The 18582-nt window shown below is 31.6% G+C and overlaps 2 protein-coding genes across 2 annotated transcripts; both read right to left on the reverse strand.

Annotated features, from left to right (window-relative positions):
- Positions 1-1411: 1411 nt before the first annotated feature.
- LOC21406388 (L-type lectin-domain containing receptor kinase VIII.1) lies at positions 1412-2766 on the reverse strand. The gene has a single exon (XM_010103537.2). The coding sequence runs from the start codon at positions 2544-2546 to the stop codon at positions 1479-1481; it is 1068 nt and encodes a 355-aa protein (XP_010101839.1). The 5' UTR covers positions 2547-2766; the 3' UTR covers positions 1412-1478.
- Positions 2767-11502: 8736 nt separating this feature from the next.
- Positions 11503-16138, reverse strand: LOC21406390 (transcription termination/antitermination protein NusG). Its single transcript, XM_010103539.2, has 4 exons — positions 15593-16138; positions 13615-13793; positions 12799-13126; positions 11503-11831 (listed from the first exon to the last, which is right to left on the reverse strand). The coding sequence occupies exons 1-4, from the start codon at positions 16010-16012 to the stop codon at positions 11751-11753; spliced, it is 1008 nt and encodes a 335-aa protein (XP_010101841.2). The 5' UTR covers positions 16013-16138; the 3' UTR covers positions 11503-11750.
- Between the last annotated feature and the right edge of the window lie 2444 nt (positions 16139-18582).

Raw genomic sequence — 18582 nt, forward strand, 5'->3', positions numbered from 1 at the left:
TCACATTTCAACTTAAATTAAAAACTCAAATCAACGAACTAAACGGCCTAGTAGCTTTTTCTGCAGCCGCCTCTAGTGATTAACATGAAGGGTTAAGGATTCTTAAGGGTTGTTTACAAAAATGTTTATTTAGAGCATTTTGAATCTAAAAATACCAACTTGTTATTTTATTTATAAAAATACCTACTGTCATACATATAAAGACGTTTATATCCTTACCTAATGAAAAAAGAGAAAAAACTAATAAATCAACAAAATAGAAAAGATAACATAATGAATATTTAGATTTAAATACAAAAAATCAAACAATTAAATTTAATGAAATCTAATTATTTCAAGAAATAGAAATTTTTTTTAAACAAATAAAAAAACACCTACTTAATTTTTTTTTAAATAAAAACCAAATAAGTCTGCACAAAATAAGCTACAGCAAATAAAACATCAAATAAAAAGTCGCATTTTCATTATCTTAATGATTATATCATTATGAAAAACGAATCCATACAAAGTTTGCAAAGAATCCGAAACAATCAAAATGCACGAAATTATTATGTTAAAAAAATGTAAAAATATGGTAAATATTATGAAAAACCTCTCATAAACAAAAAACAAATAAAAAAACACCTATTTTCATTATCTTAGTGACGCATCATTATGGAAAATATTGAATTATAATGAAAAAACCATACAATGAAAGTCCAAAAGTAATATATTATTAGAAAAATCAGCCTATGTAATGAAAAAAAATAACCATACAAGGAACACGGTTAAAATAACAAATAGGGTATATCCGACATTAGATGTGTCTTATTATATAGAAATAGACATTTTTGTAATATTGTATATAGGTGGGTATTTTTAGATTGAAGGCTTTAAAAGTAGGCATTCTGTGTAATTATTTCTTAATATTAGATAACATATAGATATAAAAAACGTAACATGACAGTTATTAAACGTACCATTAATATTAAAAGTGTAAAATAGTCTCTAGACGACTACATACTTTAGTATTAAATCTCTCCAACAGTGTCAATGTTAATGTTACACTTCTTTAAAAACTATGTTGTACCTCTCCAATATTAATATTACATTCAATAGTTGTTATGTTATGTTTTTTCATATCTACATGTTAGGCGGAGGGGACCACTTACTAGAGGGACATTAAGAAAACCATAAGCGGTTCAAGAAATTATCACAAGGTTCTAATTGAAGTAGAGGATTAAACACATAGAATATTTCATTTCTTCAGTTCAAAGTGGAATCCAAGTGCTCCAAACATAGGAGACTATTCAACAAAACCTACTGCTACATTCTTGACATATTCATTTTCAGATTACAACGAGTCAATGCAACAACAAAACCAGATCATAATACAAGGAGAAAGAAGAGAAAAAAGAAAAAGAGACAGTGATTTACAGCACCAAAAAAAAAAAAAGCATAATAAATAATAGATCTCTCCCATCACCAGACATCCATCTCTACTGCTTACCATCTTCGATGGTCTTATTATCTACAACTACTTTGACTTTCTCGTACTCAAAATCCACAGGTTTCCCAACATACTCTTCTGGCACTACAGGACGTTTAGTACCAAATATGGTCCACAAATACAACACTGTGAACGCCATTAAAGCTCCACAAGCAACCCCAAAAATCAAAGAAGCAAGAACTTTAGTAAAGCAATCTTTCCTCTTCTCACCTTTGACAGGCTTTGAGTTCTCACCAAAGGCCTTTGGATCCAACGGCTCAGAATGCATCCATTGGGGAACATGTCTTTGCAAAAAGCTCCAAGAGTAGATTAAACACGATTGAGAAGAGCTTGAATTTGAAAAACTAAAGAAACCCACCAAAGCTTCCTCATTTCCCCACATTCTGGACAAGTCAATTGGGTACCAAAATAAAGGGTCAGATGGTTTGACATAACCAGACTGGCTCAACCGAACTTCCAATCTTTTTGAGCCAGCTTCATAGTCAACCCAAGCATATGACTTTTTCCCATTATTTAGAGCCAAATCTATGGTTGAAGCATTTCTCACTTTTGTTGGTACCAAACCATCCACATCAATTCCCGCATGTATTTTCACCAAACCATTATTCTTAACATCATTCACAGTACTAAACTTAACTTTAACAATCTTAAATTTGCCCTTTTCCAATCCCATTGGGACATGCCCAAATGAGCCATTATAGAACTTGTTGACATCAAAATCACTTGGAAGCATAACAAAGGCCAAACCATTCCCATCTCCTTGGGAAAGAGAGAATGAAAAGTTGGTCGAAAAGGAGACCAATTTCTGAGGCTTACCTTCAACAAGCTTAATGGGTTTCTTATAGATGACTCTCCCGGAACTTGTGAGTTGAACGGCAGACCCGCCATTGACGACCTTTGAATCTCCATAGAAAGCAACGCGGGACTCAAATTTAAGATCTTTAGCAAACTGTGGGAAGGAAAATGAGGAAGTTGAGCCCGCAGAAGAAGTTCCATAGAAGAAAATGGTGATGAGAAAAAAAGCTGAAAAGTTACTGGAAATGGATAATGCAGCCATGGCTAGAAATGGGTTGGAGCTGAATCTGGGTTTTGTGGTAAGTGGGAAGATCTCTTTACTTAGAGTTTTAGCAAGAACCCCATTTGCATATATTCTTCTGAAGGTGAAATTTTAATGTCTTAGGGTTTGAGAGAAAAAAGAGAAAAGAGAGAGCATTGGGAAGAAAGTAAAGAATATTTGGGGAGGTTGGCTTGGAGGTTGTGAAAATTAAATACGTCCACTTCGGTTCTGCAAAAAAAAAAAAAAAAAAAAAAAAAAAAAAAAAAAAAAAAAAAAATCCTTTCTATTCATTCACTTTCTCCCAGTGGTTGCTGAGTGGGAAATATAATAAAGAGTTTTTGCTACTATGTACTTGTACTTTTCTATATTGTCATATGTACCCTTGCTTTCTAGATTCATGAATACCACTAGTTTTTTTTTTTTTTTTTTTTTTTTTTTTTTTATTTTTTAAAAACCCCTTTTTTTTTTTTTTTTTTTTTTTTTTTTTTTTTTTAATTGATGAATACCACAATTCTTATTTGTTTGTTTTAAGGGAGAATTCATGAATATCTCCACTTAATTATATGGTGAGCTTCCTTTTCATTTTATATGCCATCTACATTTTTCCCTCTTTTTTTAATTTATTCTGAGAATTTTTGAGGAATGTGAAAATACGTTACAAGTAAGACACCACTTTTAATTATCATATTTTAATCTTCGTTCATTTCAATATGACTCAAATGTGATATGATAATTCAAAATTATATTTCACTAGTAATATATTTTTACACTCTTTAAAAATTTTCCCTCTTTTTTTATTTTATTTAATTCATTAACTACAAAGTGAAAGTAGACCTCATACTATTGAAAAATCCCTCTTTGTTGAAGCAAAGATTTTACTATGCTATCAAGTCGCCGTGTAATTTCATAAGATTGTAATAATTATTAGCATTTGTGTTTCACTTGTCAACAAATAACTAAGGTGATATTGGAGAAGCACTCTCTGTTAAAGACCTGTTTGCCGTTTGGCATTATTTTGGAGATTGCTTTTAGGTTCTTAAAATTTACAACAACAACAAAAAGGTGGTTAGTCAATTGCTTCATTTTTCAAAAAAACAAAAAAAGTTTGGTAAATCCTATTTTTTCTTCAACAAATTCTAAGAACTATTGTCCACTAGTAAGAATTTTATAAGTAGGCCATAGTTTGCTTTTACAAAACTGTTTTTGCTATTCAAAATTACTATAAATAATGATTCACAACCTATCATTTTTTTTATTCTATAACAAATAATTTTTTTTTTCAAAATAAAATTATCCATGTTATATAAGATTTTTCTTTAAAATAACACTAAACATAAGTTTGGTTGGTAGATAGGTTACTAGGTTAAATTAAATTCTCAAGTACTAACAATTCCTTATTTAAGGAATTATTTTTTTCCTTTTCTTTTTACTTGCATATAACACGTGAAGCTTAGGCATGTACAACAATTATTTTGGGGGAAACAAAAACTTGGGGTATGGACACACGAAACTTGGGTATGGAGACCAACAGTTTTATGTTTGATATCATTAGCTCTTTGTCGAGGAACTATTGAGCATGATCATGTGAACATGTAAAACACGTCTAGAAACAAAAACAATATGAGTGGACGGTTTCAAAAGAAAAAAAAAAAAAAAAAAAAAAAGGGAAAATCTTTGACAGGGTATAGAAAAATATGAGTATCACAATTATGGACGGTTAGATCTTCATCAAATTCTAAAATATTATTATTCATTTTTTTTTGTATAAAATGATATGATTTTAATATGAATTTACCATGAAATATCCACCAGTTTTAACAGAGTTGAAGGAAATTACAGTTGGAGAGGCCGTGACAAGTTAAGAGGTAATAAAGAGGAGTTGGCAATAAAAGAAAGTGGTTGGTAATGTTGGTGAAAACATTTCAATAAAGGTACATCATATAATTCATGATAGGATATGAATGCAAATAAGTTAAACCTCGGGAGGGCATTCATAAATTTTATTAAGAGCCCGTTTGATTCATAAATTAGAACTATTTTTAATTTACGTGTATTTTTTATGAGAGAAAATACTGTAACAAATCATGAACCATAATTCGAATCAGAGAATCAAAGAACGAATCTTCCAACCAAACGAGCTCTTTGCAGAGAACTTACAGGTGTCCAACCAGAGCCTTAAAATTAGAGCAATGATAGAGTGACTACCAAAAATGTTCATCCACTCTAATCTAATCACTTTTGGCTCAAGAATGACAGCTGTGCAAAATAGGTAAAGAGTGCAGTTTTTTTTTTTTTTTTTTTAATCTTTTAGATGGGATTCCCACTATGTAGTGCCCTTTTCACTTTATTTTTTTTTTGGTAAATTATTCATGAATTTCTCTTATAAAATAGTTTTATCTACGGTGTCAATTTATGATCATTAAATTTAGTTAAAATAACATAAAATTAAAAGAGTATACAAAATAAATATTTTTTTAATATAAATTTAACAATTATGGCCACGTTTATTTTACCGATTCGAGTTTAAAATTTGAATTTTATTACAGTAAAAAGTTCTCACATAAAATCACATCTCAATTCGAATTAAAAATTCGAATCAGTAAACTAAACGGGCCCTGAAAATACAAAATTATTTATAGTTTATTTTTTCTAATCCTAAAATAGCTCCTTATTTTTGTTTTCAAAAAAGGTTTGTGGAGTTGGGTTTGGGATGAGGATGATAGAGATAATTGAGAAAACAAGAGGATTTCGTTAGGGGACCATAGTGTTGGTCGTGCAGGCCAGCAACTGTTTGACAAAAACCAAACATAGCCTGTTGTCTACTTTAGCGAAACCCTTTTCACCCAAAAAAAAAAAAAAAAAAGTATAGAACGCATGCTTCTCGGTAGAATAATTTATAGTAAATTTTATTCGTTCAAAAATTAGACCAGAAATGCATACACCAAGTTAAGAAAAAAAAGGGAAAGAAATGCAACATATTACACCAAGTAATTTCATTAGTTGTAGGCTTCTAGCTTAGTGATAAAAATGTAAAAGAGGTTTGGTAGTTCTGAGCTCAATTCTGAATATGTCCAACGGTTAACATCAAACTAGAGCAGTGGGTGTCAAAATATGACTCAATGGCTACATTTGTAAAAGAAGTAGTCCACAATATTATTGCTAAAAAAAAAAAAACAAGATTTTCTCTCGTGCGCTAACATATTAATAGGTTAAGTTTTCTAACTGCTAGATCCGCATAAAATACATAAAATTCAAAAAATACACAGATTTTATGGTTAAAAAAATCTGATCTATCGGTACATCAGCATATCAAAAAATCTCCTAAAAAAGGGACTTTTCTGGCACCGTTTGATCTGTTTAAATCATATGAGATGGAAAAAGTATACAAAACAGTCAATTTTTGATACAAATTTGACGGTTAGAAAATAGAGAACTACAAGTAGTTCATTCTTTCTATCTTACAAGAAAAACTCTTAAAAAATAATAATAATTTTATGATAAAGTCGATAAGATATAACTTTGACTTAGATTATAATCAAAATGATTCAAAATAATAAAAAAGAAGATAGTTTAACTTGATAAAGGAAAGATTAATTGTTTCTCGCCAATAGTTTTTTTTTTCATACCCTACCTAAGAATTTTCAAAATATAATTTTGGATTTTTCTTTCTTTCATAACAAATATAATGTAGGTTTTGTTAGCTTGAAGGTACATTCTTCATATGGAGTTTCTCTGGTATGATTAAAAGAAAAGAAGAATTATCAATAGTTTTTACTTTTCAACCTTCATATCTGTATTAAAAATTATTTATTACGTATATATTTTTAATCTGATATAATTTTAACTACATTAAACGATCAGCTGATAGTGTTGATAAAGAGGTTTATCAGATAAAGTCTTTCCTCCATATTGGCGAGGTCTATGTTGTAAAAGAAAAGGCTATGAAACATCTGGTTGGTGGCCGTAGTTCGTTTGCAATGGAGGATTTGGGAGTGAGATTGATCGAATGCCAACATGCATGTGTACGTCTCGAGTAAAGAGCATGTCCTGTTGATTCTAACTAAAACAGAGGGTGCCATTGAAGAGCAATAAATACAAAAGGGTTTTGCGTTGGTATTATTCAATGCGACCAGCACTTTGAAAATCTAATTAATATAGGACTCAGCCTTGCATATGCCTGTGTTCTCTGCTGTTGCATTGATTGAACGAGCATTACCAATAAAACATTGATGAATGACCTCGTTTATTTTATTGATTCGAGTTTTCAATTTTAGATTTTTACAGTAAAAAATTTTTAAAAAATATCACATCTAACTTTTTCTACTACAGTGAAAAGCTCTCAAAAAATAGCACATCTCAACTCGAATTGAAAACTCGAATCCGCGAGGTGAACGAGATATCTCTTCAAGGGGTATGATTCGTGATACAATCTCAACCATTCCGGGATGTGGGTCCCACCCACTTTTGGGTAAACAAGTGACAACCCATTGGGTAGTTTCTCACCTGCCTCTCTATTTCTAATGTGAATGCAATGGACCCCAAATGGCTTTTAATCTCTGAAACTTCTATTAACTTGTGATCTGTTAAGTGGTGTAAAAAAGAAGTGAAAAGAAGAAAGAGTACTTATGTTTGTTGTTGGCCTTTTGCTTCTTATAAAGATTCCATACTTATCTGTTCTCCATCTCCACAAGCAAATTTTCATAACATAAGACAAAATTCAAATGCTGGTCACAAACAAGCTTCTTTTGGTTTATTAACACAAGTTTGAAAGCATACTATTGGTATTCTTCTGATCTGTTTCGTTTTGCCTTTTATGGGTGGAAGATGTGCATCACAAGATAGCCTAGCCATACTTGAAGCATCTCTATTGTCTAATATATATGTGTATATACATATATATATATATATATATAATATGAGAAGGAAAAACAAGTGATAACTACCCTTCATAGCCATAGTATATGAATTAGAACTATTTTGGTTCATGAAGAAGTATACATGCTTGGTGTTTGTAACTTTCATGTGCTAATACCTAAACACATGGAAATGCCTGACCTATAGAAGTTTAACTGCTCAGTTTAAGAAAGAGCCATATTTTATAACAGCTGGTTTGTTTATCTATCTTTGAACATCATAAGACGAGAGAACCCAGAATATCCATATTCCAATGGCGTGTGCCATCATGTAAAACAAAGAAAAGAATAACATTTTATTCTTTTAGAGATTTCTATGGTAGGATCCGGAAAACAAACTACTCTTAAGACTCGGTTATTTAGTCATTAAATTTGTGTTAAAAACTGTCTTTGTTATACATTTTTTATTTTGACGTGATCTAACAATTAGGGTCCATTTAGCAGAGCTTTTGCTTTTGCTTTTAGCCAGTAGAAGAGAAGCAAAAACTGTGACTTTTCAGTAAGTGTTTGAAATAAAGAGCTTAATGTGTCAAGATGATTTTTAAATTTTCTAATAAGCAATAAAAATGTTAGAATTAAGTTTATAATGTCTTAATTAAACTCTGGTACAAGTTTTAAAGTCTATTTAAAAGTGCTTTTTTTAGAAGTCACAATTTCTAGTTTTAACTGAAAACTCTTCTAAAAAGTCAAAGCACTTTTGATAAATCATCTAAACATTTTTAGAAGCAGTTTTGAGAATAAAAAAAGCCAAAAACAGCTTTTAGGAAGCTCTCCTAAACAGGCCTTAAGAAATGTACCTGGTAGAAGAACCCTTATTTTTTATTTATTGTATTCGTCAATTATTCTGAATCACGATTCATGGATCTCTCCAGTATTTTTCTCTCACAAAAAACACACATAAAATGAGAATAATTCTGAATCATGATTCTAAATCTGTGAACCAAACGTAGTTATTCTTTCCATTTATTGCTCAAGAGTAAAGATGATTTTTCTGTGTAGTACTCGGAAGACCTTTATTGAACTTGCTGGGACATTTAATTGGTATGCCTTGAATATTGTTTGGACCACCATTAGGCTGAGTAGGGGCAAATGCTATTTATTGCTACCAATTTAAATATTGATGAATAAAGAAATAAATAAATAAATAAGAGAACCAATGAGTCATTTGGTAACTATCTAAAAAGAATAAAATGGTATAACCTATTTAAGTTCTCAAAGACTCTGGTCGGCTATGCTTAAAAAGATTACAAAGATTCTCTCTGCATTAACTTTAACTCCATAGTCAACAAGCAAGCAAGCAGTGTGTGAGTGTGGTGCACTGCACGCACGCTTGTTTGGTGTTTTTCCAAAATCTGATTGGTTTACTGCAAATGGGTAATTAATTACCGACTTAAATCTTACCTAGGGTCCATAAACATAATCTTCTTAATTATTTAAGAAGCATAAACTAAAGAGAGAGCAAATTCAATTTTTCATACCAGCTTGAAAGCCATCATATCTCATGTCATGAGATTAGTTAGGACATGTTTAGTTTGCTGATTTAAATTTTTAATTTGAGTTTAGATGTGACTTTATATAAAAGTTTTTTACTGTAGCAAAAAATTAAATGTAATTGTTTCTAAGAGCTTTTTACTATAGTAAAACTCAAATCGGTGAAATGAACGGAACCTTAATAGTGTCAAAATTCTATAGCACGTTACATTACTATTGTTGTTAACAATGTTAATTTCAACCAAAAAAAAAAGGTGTTGTTTACTTATGATGAAGTCCTTAAGAAAAAAGTGCTGTTTTTTTTGTTAAATGAAATTAATGTTTGAGAAATGCTAGCATATGCTATCTTTTTATTACTTTCTACATTTACTGTTTGACTGACACATGGACTACATCAACATAATATATTATTATTATTGTTTAAACAGTGAATAAAATTACAGTGTTAGTATTAAGGTCTCTATAGTTCCAAAATCCACTTCTCTGTATCAAAAATAAATAAAAAGCATTATGTTCCATTTTTAAGGTTTAGTATGCGGATGCAGCTTTGAACAACACGGCACCTTAACCAAAACCAGCTAAACAAGAAGAAGCAAATAGCAGTAAGGACAAAGCTACTTCGAGAATTTTCATCTATAAAAAAATAAAATAAAATAAAAAAAGGCATTGTCTTAGGGGCAAATCCAAAACTGTAAAACGCATTTTCTAAGAAAGGAGATAGCGTTTTAGTGGTCAAAGATCTAAAACCTTGCTTTACTTCTGCCTAGCCAATACAGCCTCGGCCTACCATTTTTTTTTTTTTTTTTTGCATTATTTAAATTTATTGCGTTAACTTTATATACAACCAACAAACCTAGAAAACCTTAATTTATATAACAAAAAATATTCTCCTCCAATGGAGACAACCTTTAATTTTATCAAAGTAAGAAAACACTGAAAAGATCAATGCTTTTACATCAGATAGCAAACCAAGGAATGAGATGAGTTAGCCCAAGTTGAAAGAAATGCAGTCCTGCCTTTCCCATTTCGATTTTCGATCACTTATCTTCTCCTTCTTCCATTGAATGGTAACTGGTAAGCATGATTAAGTTGATGACATATTTACTTACTAGGAGTGGGGAATGAGAATTAAAAATTGAAATCAACCTCATGTTTACTTACCCATTTTTATCTTGAAATAAGAGTGCAAATGTGTGGGTCTCACACCAATTTAAGGTTGAGGAATGCAATTGACACTCCTCCCACCCCCACCAGATTAGCACTCCCAATCCTAATAGTAAATGTAAATTATGATTTTACCCTTAATTCTACTAACAAATTTGTAAATAGAACAGTAAAAAGTAAAAAATTGAAAATGCTATAATTTATTTTCACGCCTCTCGTATCTCCTTTCCTCACTTCCTTTGATATTTTCTTCTCAAAACACAACATTGCATCCACATCAACCAAAAGCATCCCTCTTTTCTTCAAGGTGAGTCCATAACATAAATCACTGCGGTTCTTTTTTATTGAATCGCAAGTTTATTTTTTTATTTTTATTTTTTTTGTGTTTATTTGTTGAATCTGTGATCAAACCATGTTTTACCTCTTGATTGCACAACATCATTTCAAGGATTCATGGAGATCCAGACCATTACAATTTATAATTACTAATTAAAAAAAATCTAGGTGTGATTATGTGTGATTAAAAAAATCTAGTTACTAATTAATTATCTTAATATTAAGATAGTTAGCATAATATACAATTTCTTTTTTTTTTAAGTTCAACATACAAAAATCTACTAAAAGAATAAATAAGTAAATTTATAACAATTTATTCCAATTCTGAGTGTAAGTAAACGCATAAATGAGATTATGACTAATTTCGACTCTGATTCCTAAAACCTAAGTAAATAGTTTATTCTGACTCCGATTCCTGTCCACTCCGATTCATATCCACTCCAATTACAAATAAGTAAACATTCCATTAGAATCCTAAAATACCTTAAATGGAATTGGAAACAAAATGTTGATGGATCACCCCTGTTCAGTCAAAAGACCAATTTCCGCTGCATGTAAACAGGTACTTATTTTGCATCCAAAAACAACGTAAATGTGGCCATAACATAAGCCTTCTCTCTGTCAAAGCTACTACGCTTTTGGCAGCCAAGTGAAGCCCAAAACAATAAGAGCAAAGTGAGATTATCAACCGACCGAAAAGCTTAAAATCAACTACAAGGAGGAACGCCAAGATTGATAATTACATTGTAGCGCTCATAGTCTTATGCAAGTCAAATTTCATCCACGTTCACGTCCATATGCCTTTTATGCTTCTGTAAAATTCTGGTTTGGTTTCAAATAATGCAGAAGCATAAACGGCGGCAAATGGAAGAGAAAGTGGGTGAAACTTGACATGCATAAAGGTCCAAGAATATTAATTATCAAAAAAAGGTCCAAGAATATGATGAAGAACATTTACAAGTCTTTGGACTTTAGAGACTGGAAGTCCACTGGACTGTATAGACCTCAATTCCTATAAACTTGCATTAAGATTCAGTTAAGTTAGTGATAGATTTATATTTATGCTCCACAAGTGCTTGTATTGTCAACCGCTTATACACATGAGAACCTACATCAGGAACTAGTGAATATACTTTTAGTCCCTTACTAATATTGAGGTATTGATCTACTTAATTAGAAAACATGCTAATACTTGTAAAGCGCCACATTTCCATGTAAAAAGAAGCAAGAAATATCTAGCAAGGAGATGAAAGCAAGGGTGCTTACCAATCAATAATGATTTCAACGAAACATATTTACATCACTTTGTCTCCACAATAATTTCATTGAGATCTAGATCTACTAAGCTCTCTTTCCCAAATATTGTAAATCCCACGGTTGCCTGAAACAACACCAAATTTTCAACATTAATCTCAGTTAAGACATAAGCACAAAGAGTTTTGGTCATATAAACTTTTAGTGTCAAGGCATTACAGCCTTTTAGATTGTGCAAATTGCATGCGGGCATGTTATTCTCGGAGTGACCTCTTCGAAGTTGAATAATGTGTGTGATATATGTATATGTATTTTTTTGATTTTTTTATACCCAAAAATCACCGGAACTCACTTTGTGAGCTAGAGTTAAAAAATGAAGCCTTCCACCAAACCCTACAATCTTTAGGGGCATAAAACTACTTTTGTCATGCAGGTGCCCCTGAGGTTGTTTGAACCCCAGTTTGTGGGAGCAAAGCCAAAGAAATGACCATTCCAATCAACACCCCCATGGGTATGTGATGTAGGACCATGTAGAATTAGAGAATAGATAGAGAATTAGTGAGAGAAGAACAGACTATGAGGGAGAAATAGAATCAAGAAGAGAAGAAGAATCACAAGAGTAGATAAACATAAATAAATTTAAAAATAATAAAATAAATAAACATGATCCTAAGATCAAATTTAAATATTAGAATATCCCTAATCTAAACTCCATCAGTATGTGTGTGATATATATGTACTTGAAAAAAAATATATATAGCAAAGTGATGGGTATAGTAGTGATAGCCTCTGTACTTGTTTTGAGTATGGGTGGGAAGGGGTTTCTTATAAACCTCAAAAGGTGCAAAATATGTATCGGGCTATTTATTCATTTTCTATCCTTCTGAGTCCCACTCCAAGGTTCCTTAGTATAATTATTGTTACTTGATCCATATTTTTTAAATCTCAAGGGGTTACTTTAGTATATAGGACTACCAATATAAGTAGATCTTATTGTAATTGAATTTCAGCTTTGGCATTAAATTAATATGTTAGACTTGGAAAACAGTTTTCTTTTCCTGTCTTCCCTTAACTTGAAGTACTGCATCACTAACCTTTCCTAATTTGCGATTGACCTTTTTAAGACTTCCTTCAAATTCTGAAAAAGTCCCAGATACAACTCGGACAGTAGAACCTGGAGCAAGCTTGGGGCCATTCTTTATAGATCGTCGTTTTGGTTTCGAATCCATACTAGAATTTGCAGCACCATTGGAATCCAACTGAGCCTCCTCCACATTGGACTTTCCAGAGACGAGTGTCCCTTCTTGTTTTTGCTCTTCCTCAAACTCTTTTTCATGTTTTTTTTGCTCTTCTTTTGCTTGTTTGAAAATTGCTTCCATATCAATCTCGTCTACTGGCCTAGGCTTGTTGATCTGTCTTTTTCTGTGCATATCAAAAGATATTTTTCTTTTAAGAATAGTAAAAAGTAGAAAATTTTTATAGTATGCGAACAGTACACTCACTTCAAGATAGCTTCGACATTAGCAACTACATAATATCCCTTGCCAAAGAGAATCTAAAAATTGTGTCATATGCTGTCACAAAATTTGATAAAGAAAGTAGTTATAGTACCTCATTATCAATCAGGTTAACTCTTGAGATTAACTAACTTGGTTTTCTCCATACCATGGCTTTAAATAACTATGTTTTATGTCTTCAAGTAAAACCACTAGGGTGGGCAGAGTTTAATTCTTATAATTACACAGTTAACTCAGAATTCGGCAACACATAACATTTGTAAAATACCAGACTACTGATGCTTTTGCTTTCTTTCAAATATAAGGCGGCATTAAACATGACAGAATGTCATTATAGTTAACTGTCGTGATGAATTCAAAAGGGAAGATTAATCACAAGAAATAAATACTCACGTATTTCCAACCTTGGAACCAACAAATCCTCCAACTCCATCGCACTCTCTTATGAAGTCATGGATCTCCTTGTTCATTACACAATTTAAGAAGACACTCCCTGGAAATAGATACTTTGGTTTCACTGAAATAGAGCCATTTTTCAATCTTCTCTTCACCTGGACAGCAGGAACATACACCTGAAAAATAACAATAAGATAATAAGTCAAAGTATATGGCTTTTAGAATTATCAGTATCAGAATCTACAAGCAGGTTGCAAATTTGAATGAAAATGACCCACCATGCCATACAACAATCAGAATATATAACTTTGGCCTCAATAGGCTATTTATCTATCTGTCTAATATAAGAGTTACTTCATCAGGCGCTTCAGAAACAAAAAGTAATTTGTGCTTGTAAATTTGAGCCAAAGTTCTTCAGTACTCGATAGCCAGTCCTAGAAAAAGAGCCTGAACGCACTGTTACTTAAACTTATTTCACTTCATTGCGGATGGTTTCATGAATCATCGACTATAAGCATTTAGGTCACAGAACATGCCATTTGCTGAAGTGACATACTCTTCACATTGTGTGTGTTATTTTTATTTTTATAATCGCACGCAAACTTATCGTGTGTTTATGAAGGCTAACAATTGCCCACTGGCTTACTACTTTCTCAATCCAAATCCTCATACTAATACAGGTTCATTTGAACAAACAAATAATAATAATAGAGAACAGCACTCAGCCTCACAAAACGAAAGCCAAAATGGATTCCAGTTCAGTCCAGGATGACTTCTCATGTGAAATGCAAACCGTCCTTATCAAACCCACTATTCTAATTGCGGCATGCAAACAAAATTAAAAAAATACTAATAATAAATTTAGCACCACAATTTATTTCTCTTAGTGCAATGAATTAAAGATTATGAAATCACCCAGATTTAAATCATGACTACTTACAAATCTGAAGTATATGTATATTCTATAATTTGTGATTACAACGAAACTGATCTCAAGAACAAACCCAAAATTTCAGCAGCGTTAAAAGGAAGGTGAGGGAAGTTATTAGCTAGCAAACAAGGAAAGAGTTCCAATAGTTGTCATCACAATTCCATTTTATTACATTGAATTTTAAGCATATAAAATCACCCAAATTTAAATAACGAACTTTATAGGTCTACTAGCTTACAACACTCTACACCATCTGTGATTCATAACAATGAAACTGAATTTGAAAACGAATCTAGAAAAGTAAGGGGTTGTTCTTTTGCATTTTTAAGTTAGGGTGACATGAGTGATGATCTTGAGTTGAATTTAAGTTATAACTTGAGTTGAAGTTGTAACTTAAGTTTGTGTATGGATGTGTACATTTGAGTTATAATTTAAATTGAGAATCTATTTGACTTTGTGTTTGGGTGGGTCAAAACTTAAATTTATATTTAAATAATATTTTAATAAAAACTTAATAGTGATAAAAAATTTTAATAAGGTATATGGGTGAAATTTTATTTGTTTTTTCATTATAAATGCATAAAAAATCATCTTAATCAGAATTAAAATGAAAAAATTATGATATTTTTAAAAAAAATATATATATTGTTAATTAACTTAAATTTGAGTTTATAAATTTGAGTTAAAAAAAAAACTTGAATTTGAATTTAATTCCAAATTTAAGTTTAAATTCAAAATTTATAAAAGAAATAACGTTATAAATTGAGTTTAAATTTTTTTTTTAAAAGAACAACCCGTAAAACATATGAGTAAAAATTAAATAACCTTAAAAGGGACGTGGGGAAGGTTAGTAGCAAAGAAGCAATGAATTCCAATTGTTATCGTTGGTGTTCAATTTCATGTAAAAGTTCAATTTAAACAAAGTTTAATTCGAATTGTCGTATGCTTATTATTAGCAAGTACAAATCCGCCATTGATGAAAAAGAAATCGAATTTGATAACAAACCCAGAAAGCAAAAGAAATTGGGAATTCGAAGACAAAACCTTAAAGGGGACGAGAGGAAAGTTCCTAGCGAGCAAACGAGCGATGAGTTCAGCACTCTCCTGTTGCCTGACCCGAGAAACCCGGACGACCCACCACTGTGTGCCCAGATTGGCGAGTTTATCGAGGTTGAGCTCCTCCGTCCAAGAGGCGTATCTCTTCTTGGGCTTCTTCAGAAGCCTCTCCTCCACTTTCTCCCTCCAGTTGGTGCCGGCTTTGCTCTCTCTCCTCTCGTTTCTGAGACGTCTTCTCTCTCTGGCGCTGAGCTCTTGGGCGGTATCGCTTGCGGATTCAAGAGTCGCAGAGATGGACAGTGAGAGTGGCGGAGTGTTTCTGGGAGTTCTGTGGGATGTGAATGGAAGGAAGCGAAGGGACTGGGAATGGAAATGGCAAGGACTCCATAGAAGAAGCCCTTGTGCCATCTTTTTTTGCAGAGGATTTTTCTGTGCTGTGTTTGTTAATTGTTGTCGTTGGTGATCCGAGAGAACGAGCAAGACGACGCCTTTTTTATTTTATTTTGTACGTGGGTAATTTACATACAGCTAGATGTTTGGATAAGTCGTCCTTCTTACTGTGCTCCATCGCTCGTGCCCTTGGATGATTGCCGTTGTCATGGGCTCGGGCATTTTTTTCCCTTTTTTTTTTAAGGTAAAAAGAAGATAAATACCTTTTAAAGATAATTATCGTGTGTAAAATTATTCTTATTTTTATGTTTTACGTTTTGTGAGAATGAAAAAATAAAAAACGATTCTAAAATGGTGTTTGACATAATTAAAGATAAAAATAAAAATAAAAATGATTTTTTAGTTTAGTGTAAAATGAGAGAGAAATTAAAAAATGACTTTTAGTCGTTTTTTATTTTTTGTTTTTGTTCTCTCGAGCAGAGAGAGAGAAAGAGATATTAATGAGTTTTTTTATACTGAAAATAATCTCTTGATAAAACTGCCAAACGCATTTTTAAAAATGATTTCTGTTTGAGATTGCAAATGTTTTCATTTCTATTTTCATACAAAAATAAAATCATTTTAGAACGAATTCTAAACGTACCCAATGAGTATTAAATTTTCACTCTTTACTCTTAATTAATAATTAATAATTTTCAATCTTTACTCTTGATTAATAATTTTTAGTTAAAAAACTATATTAATTAAAAGTGCATTAATAAATAATAAAGGCTAAAAATCTTAAAACAATGTATTCAAAGAGTGACTTGACTAATTTTTTCTTTTTTAGACAATACGCTTAAGGCTACCAGTTTAGAGTGGCTCGAAACCCAACTCCTTGATAATTTAAAATGGACAGACTGATAACTTGAATTAACGTAATTTTTAAAAATGCTTCTTAAAATGGAGTCCTCTTTTTTTCTACCCCTTAACATTAGCCTATATATTTCTGCCTTCTATATTAGAACTAGTTAAGAGGTAGAGTTTTTTTTAAAATATGTACTTTTAATAAATCAAGTACTTAAAAAGATAAGATATGTAATTTTCTCTTGAATTTAAAGACGTATCCAAAACATGAAGGATAAAAATGATCATTTCATGAAAATACTTTCATATAGATTCGAGAGTCTATTTGAACTGAGTCTTTTAAATTTTAGATTGGTCCAGCCCTGATCTTAAACTACCATATTTTGGGAGTTGGGTTGTTCCAACTTTCTTCAAGCGCGGCTTGAAAAAGAGAGTAGACCAACCAACCCTAACCTAATTTTACTATTCAAGTCGCCAACTCGAGCGGCCCAAATTTATTGCTCTATTTAGGCGTGTGTCATAAAAAAAAGGGAGGTGATTAATTTTACCATGGAATGAAAAACTCTCATTAAATCTATCATTACGATTAAAAATATATTATTTTTATAAATATCTCTAACTATATATTTTGTTTTAAAGTACTCTTAATTTTTTAAAACGATTCAAAACATTCCTTAATATACATAGAAAATAAATCAAATTACTCCCTCTGCCTAATTCTTCATATAATTTTAACGAAATTTTGATGTGGCAAACCATTAAAAGTGTAGGAAAAACGTTTTAAAATATAAACCTTAATTATTCATAAAAAAACCTATTAACCTTAATATAAAACCACACAAATCAAATAAAATTTAAAGAGTGATTAAAAGCATACAAAAAAAATAGAAAAATATAAAAAATATATATATCAGATTGATTAAAAAAATAAAAACAAAAAACACGATCAAACTCCACTTTAAATCCTATCGAAATGTACAGGAGGAAAAAAAAATCAAACCCTGTTGAAATTTCTTGAAAACAATGTCTCGTTCATTTCACCGATTCGAGTTTAGAATTTGAGTTTTGCTACAGTAAAAAGTTCTCAGAAACAGTCATATCTAAATTTTTTGCTACAGTAAAAAGCTCTTACATAAAGTCACATCTCAACTCGAATCGGCAAACTAAACAGGCCCTAAAACTCAAAAAGACAAGATCAAACCCAAATTCAAGCTCATATTCAAACTCACAAACAAAACACCAAGACCAAAAACTCAAATCAAAAAGAAAAAAATGCGTAGACCAAAACAAGAAATCAAATCCAAATTAAAAAGAGATGCGATCAGATCTTGACCAACATCGTCGAGATCTGCACCTCCGATGGTGGTAGATCCCGCTCAAGAGGCAAGCAGGGTAAAGGGCGAGCGAAGGGCACGCGGGTTGAGGGGCAACAATGGGGAGCGTGGGGGGACGGCCAACAGGGGTCGTTGGGCGGCGACAAGTGGGTTGCCGAAGTGGCTAGACGGGGGAAGAGTGAAGGTCTGGATTTTCAGAAGTTGAAATGCACAATAGGGAGAGATTTCAATTTTTTTTCCTCTGGTTTGAATTTTTACGTTTCTAAATTATTATGTTTTAAAATTCTTTTTTACATCTTTAATGATATGCTACATCAACAATCTGTTAGGTTTATACATGAAAAAAATAATTTGATTTATTTTTTATAAATCAGAAGATGTTTTGAATTGTTTTAAAAAATTCAAACA

Source organism: Morus notabilis, unplaced genomic scaffold, assembly GCF_000414095.1.
Source record: "Morus notabilis unplaced genomic scaffold, ASM41409v2 Scaffold5, whole genome shotgun sequence".
NCBI classification, from domain to species: domain Eukaryota; kingdom Viridiplantae; phylum Streptophyta; class Magnoliopsida; order Rosales; family Moraceae; genus Morus; species Morus notabilis.

Bases quoted from the DNA above. Each gene is read 5' to 3' on its own strand.
- LOC21406388 (XM_010103537.2), bottom strand. From the start codon at position 2,546: ATGGCTGCATTATCCATTTCCAGTAACTTTTCAGCTTTTTTTCTCATC.
- LOC21406390 (XM_010103539.2), bottom strand. From the start codon at position 16,012: ATGGCACAAGGGCTTCTTCTATGGAGTCCTTGCCATTTCCATTCCCAG. The intron at 13,794-15,592 runs GTTTTGTCTTCG...GTTATTTTTCAG, and splicing joins TTCCTCTCGTCCCCTTTAAG to GTGTATGTTCCTGCTGTCCA. The intron at 11,832-12,798 runs GTTAGTGATGCA...GTGTTGTTTCAG, and splicing joins TCAATCGCAAATTAGGAAAG to GCAACCGTGGGATTTACAAT.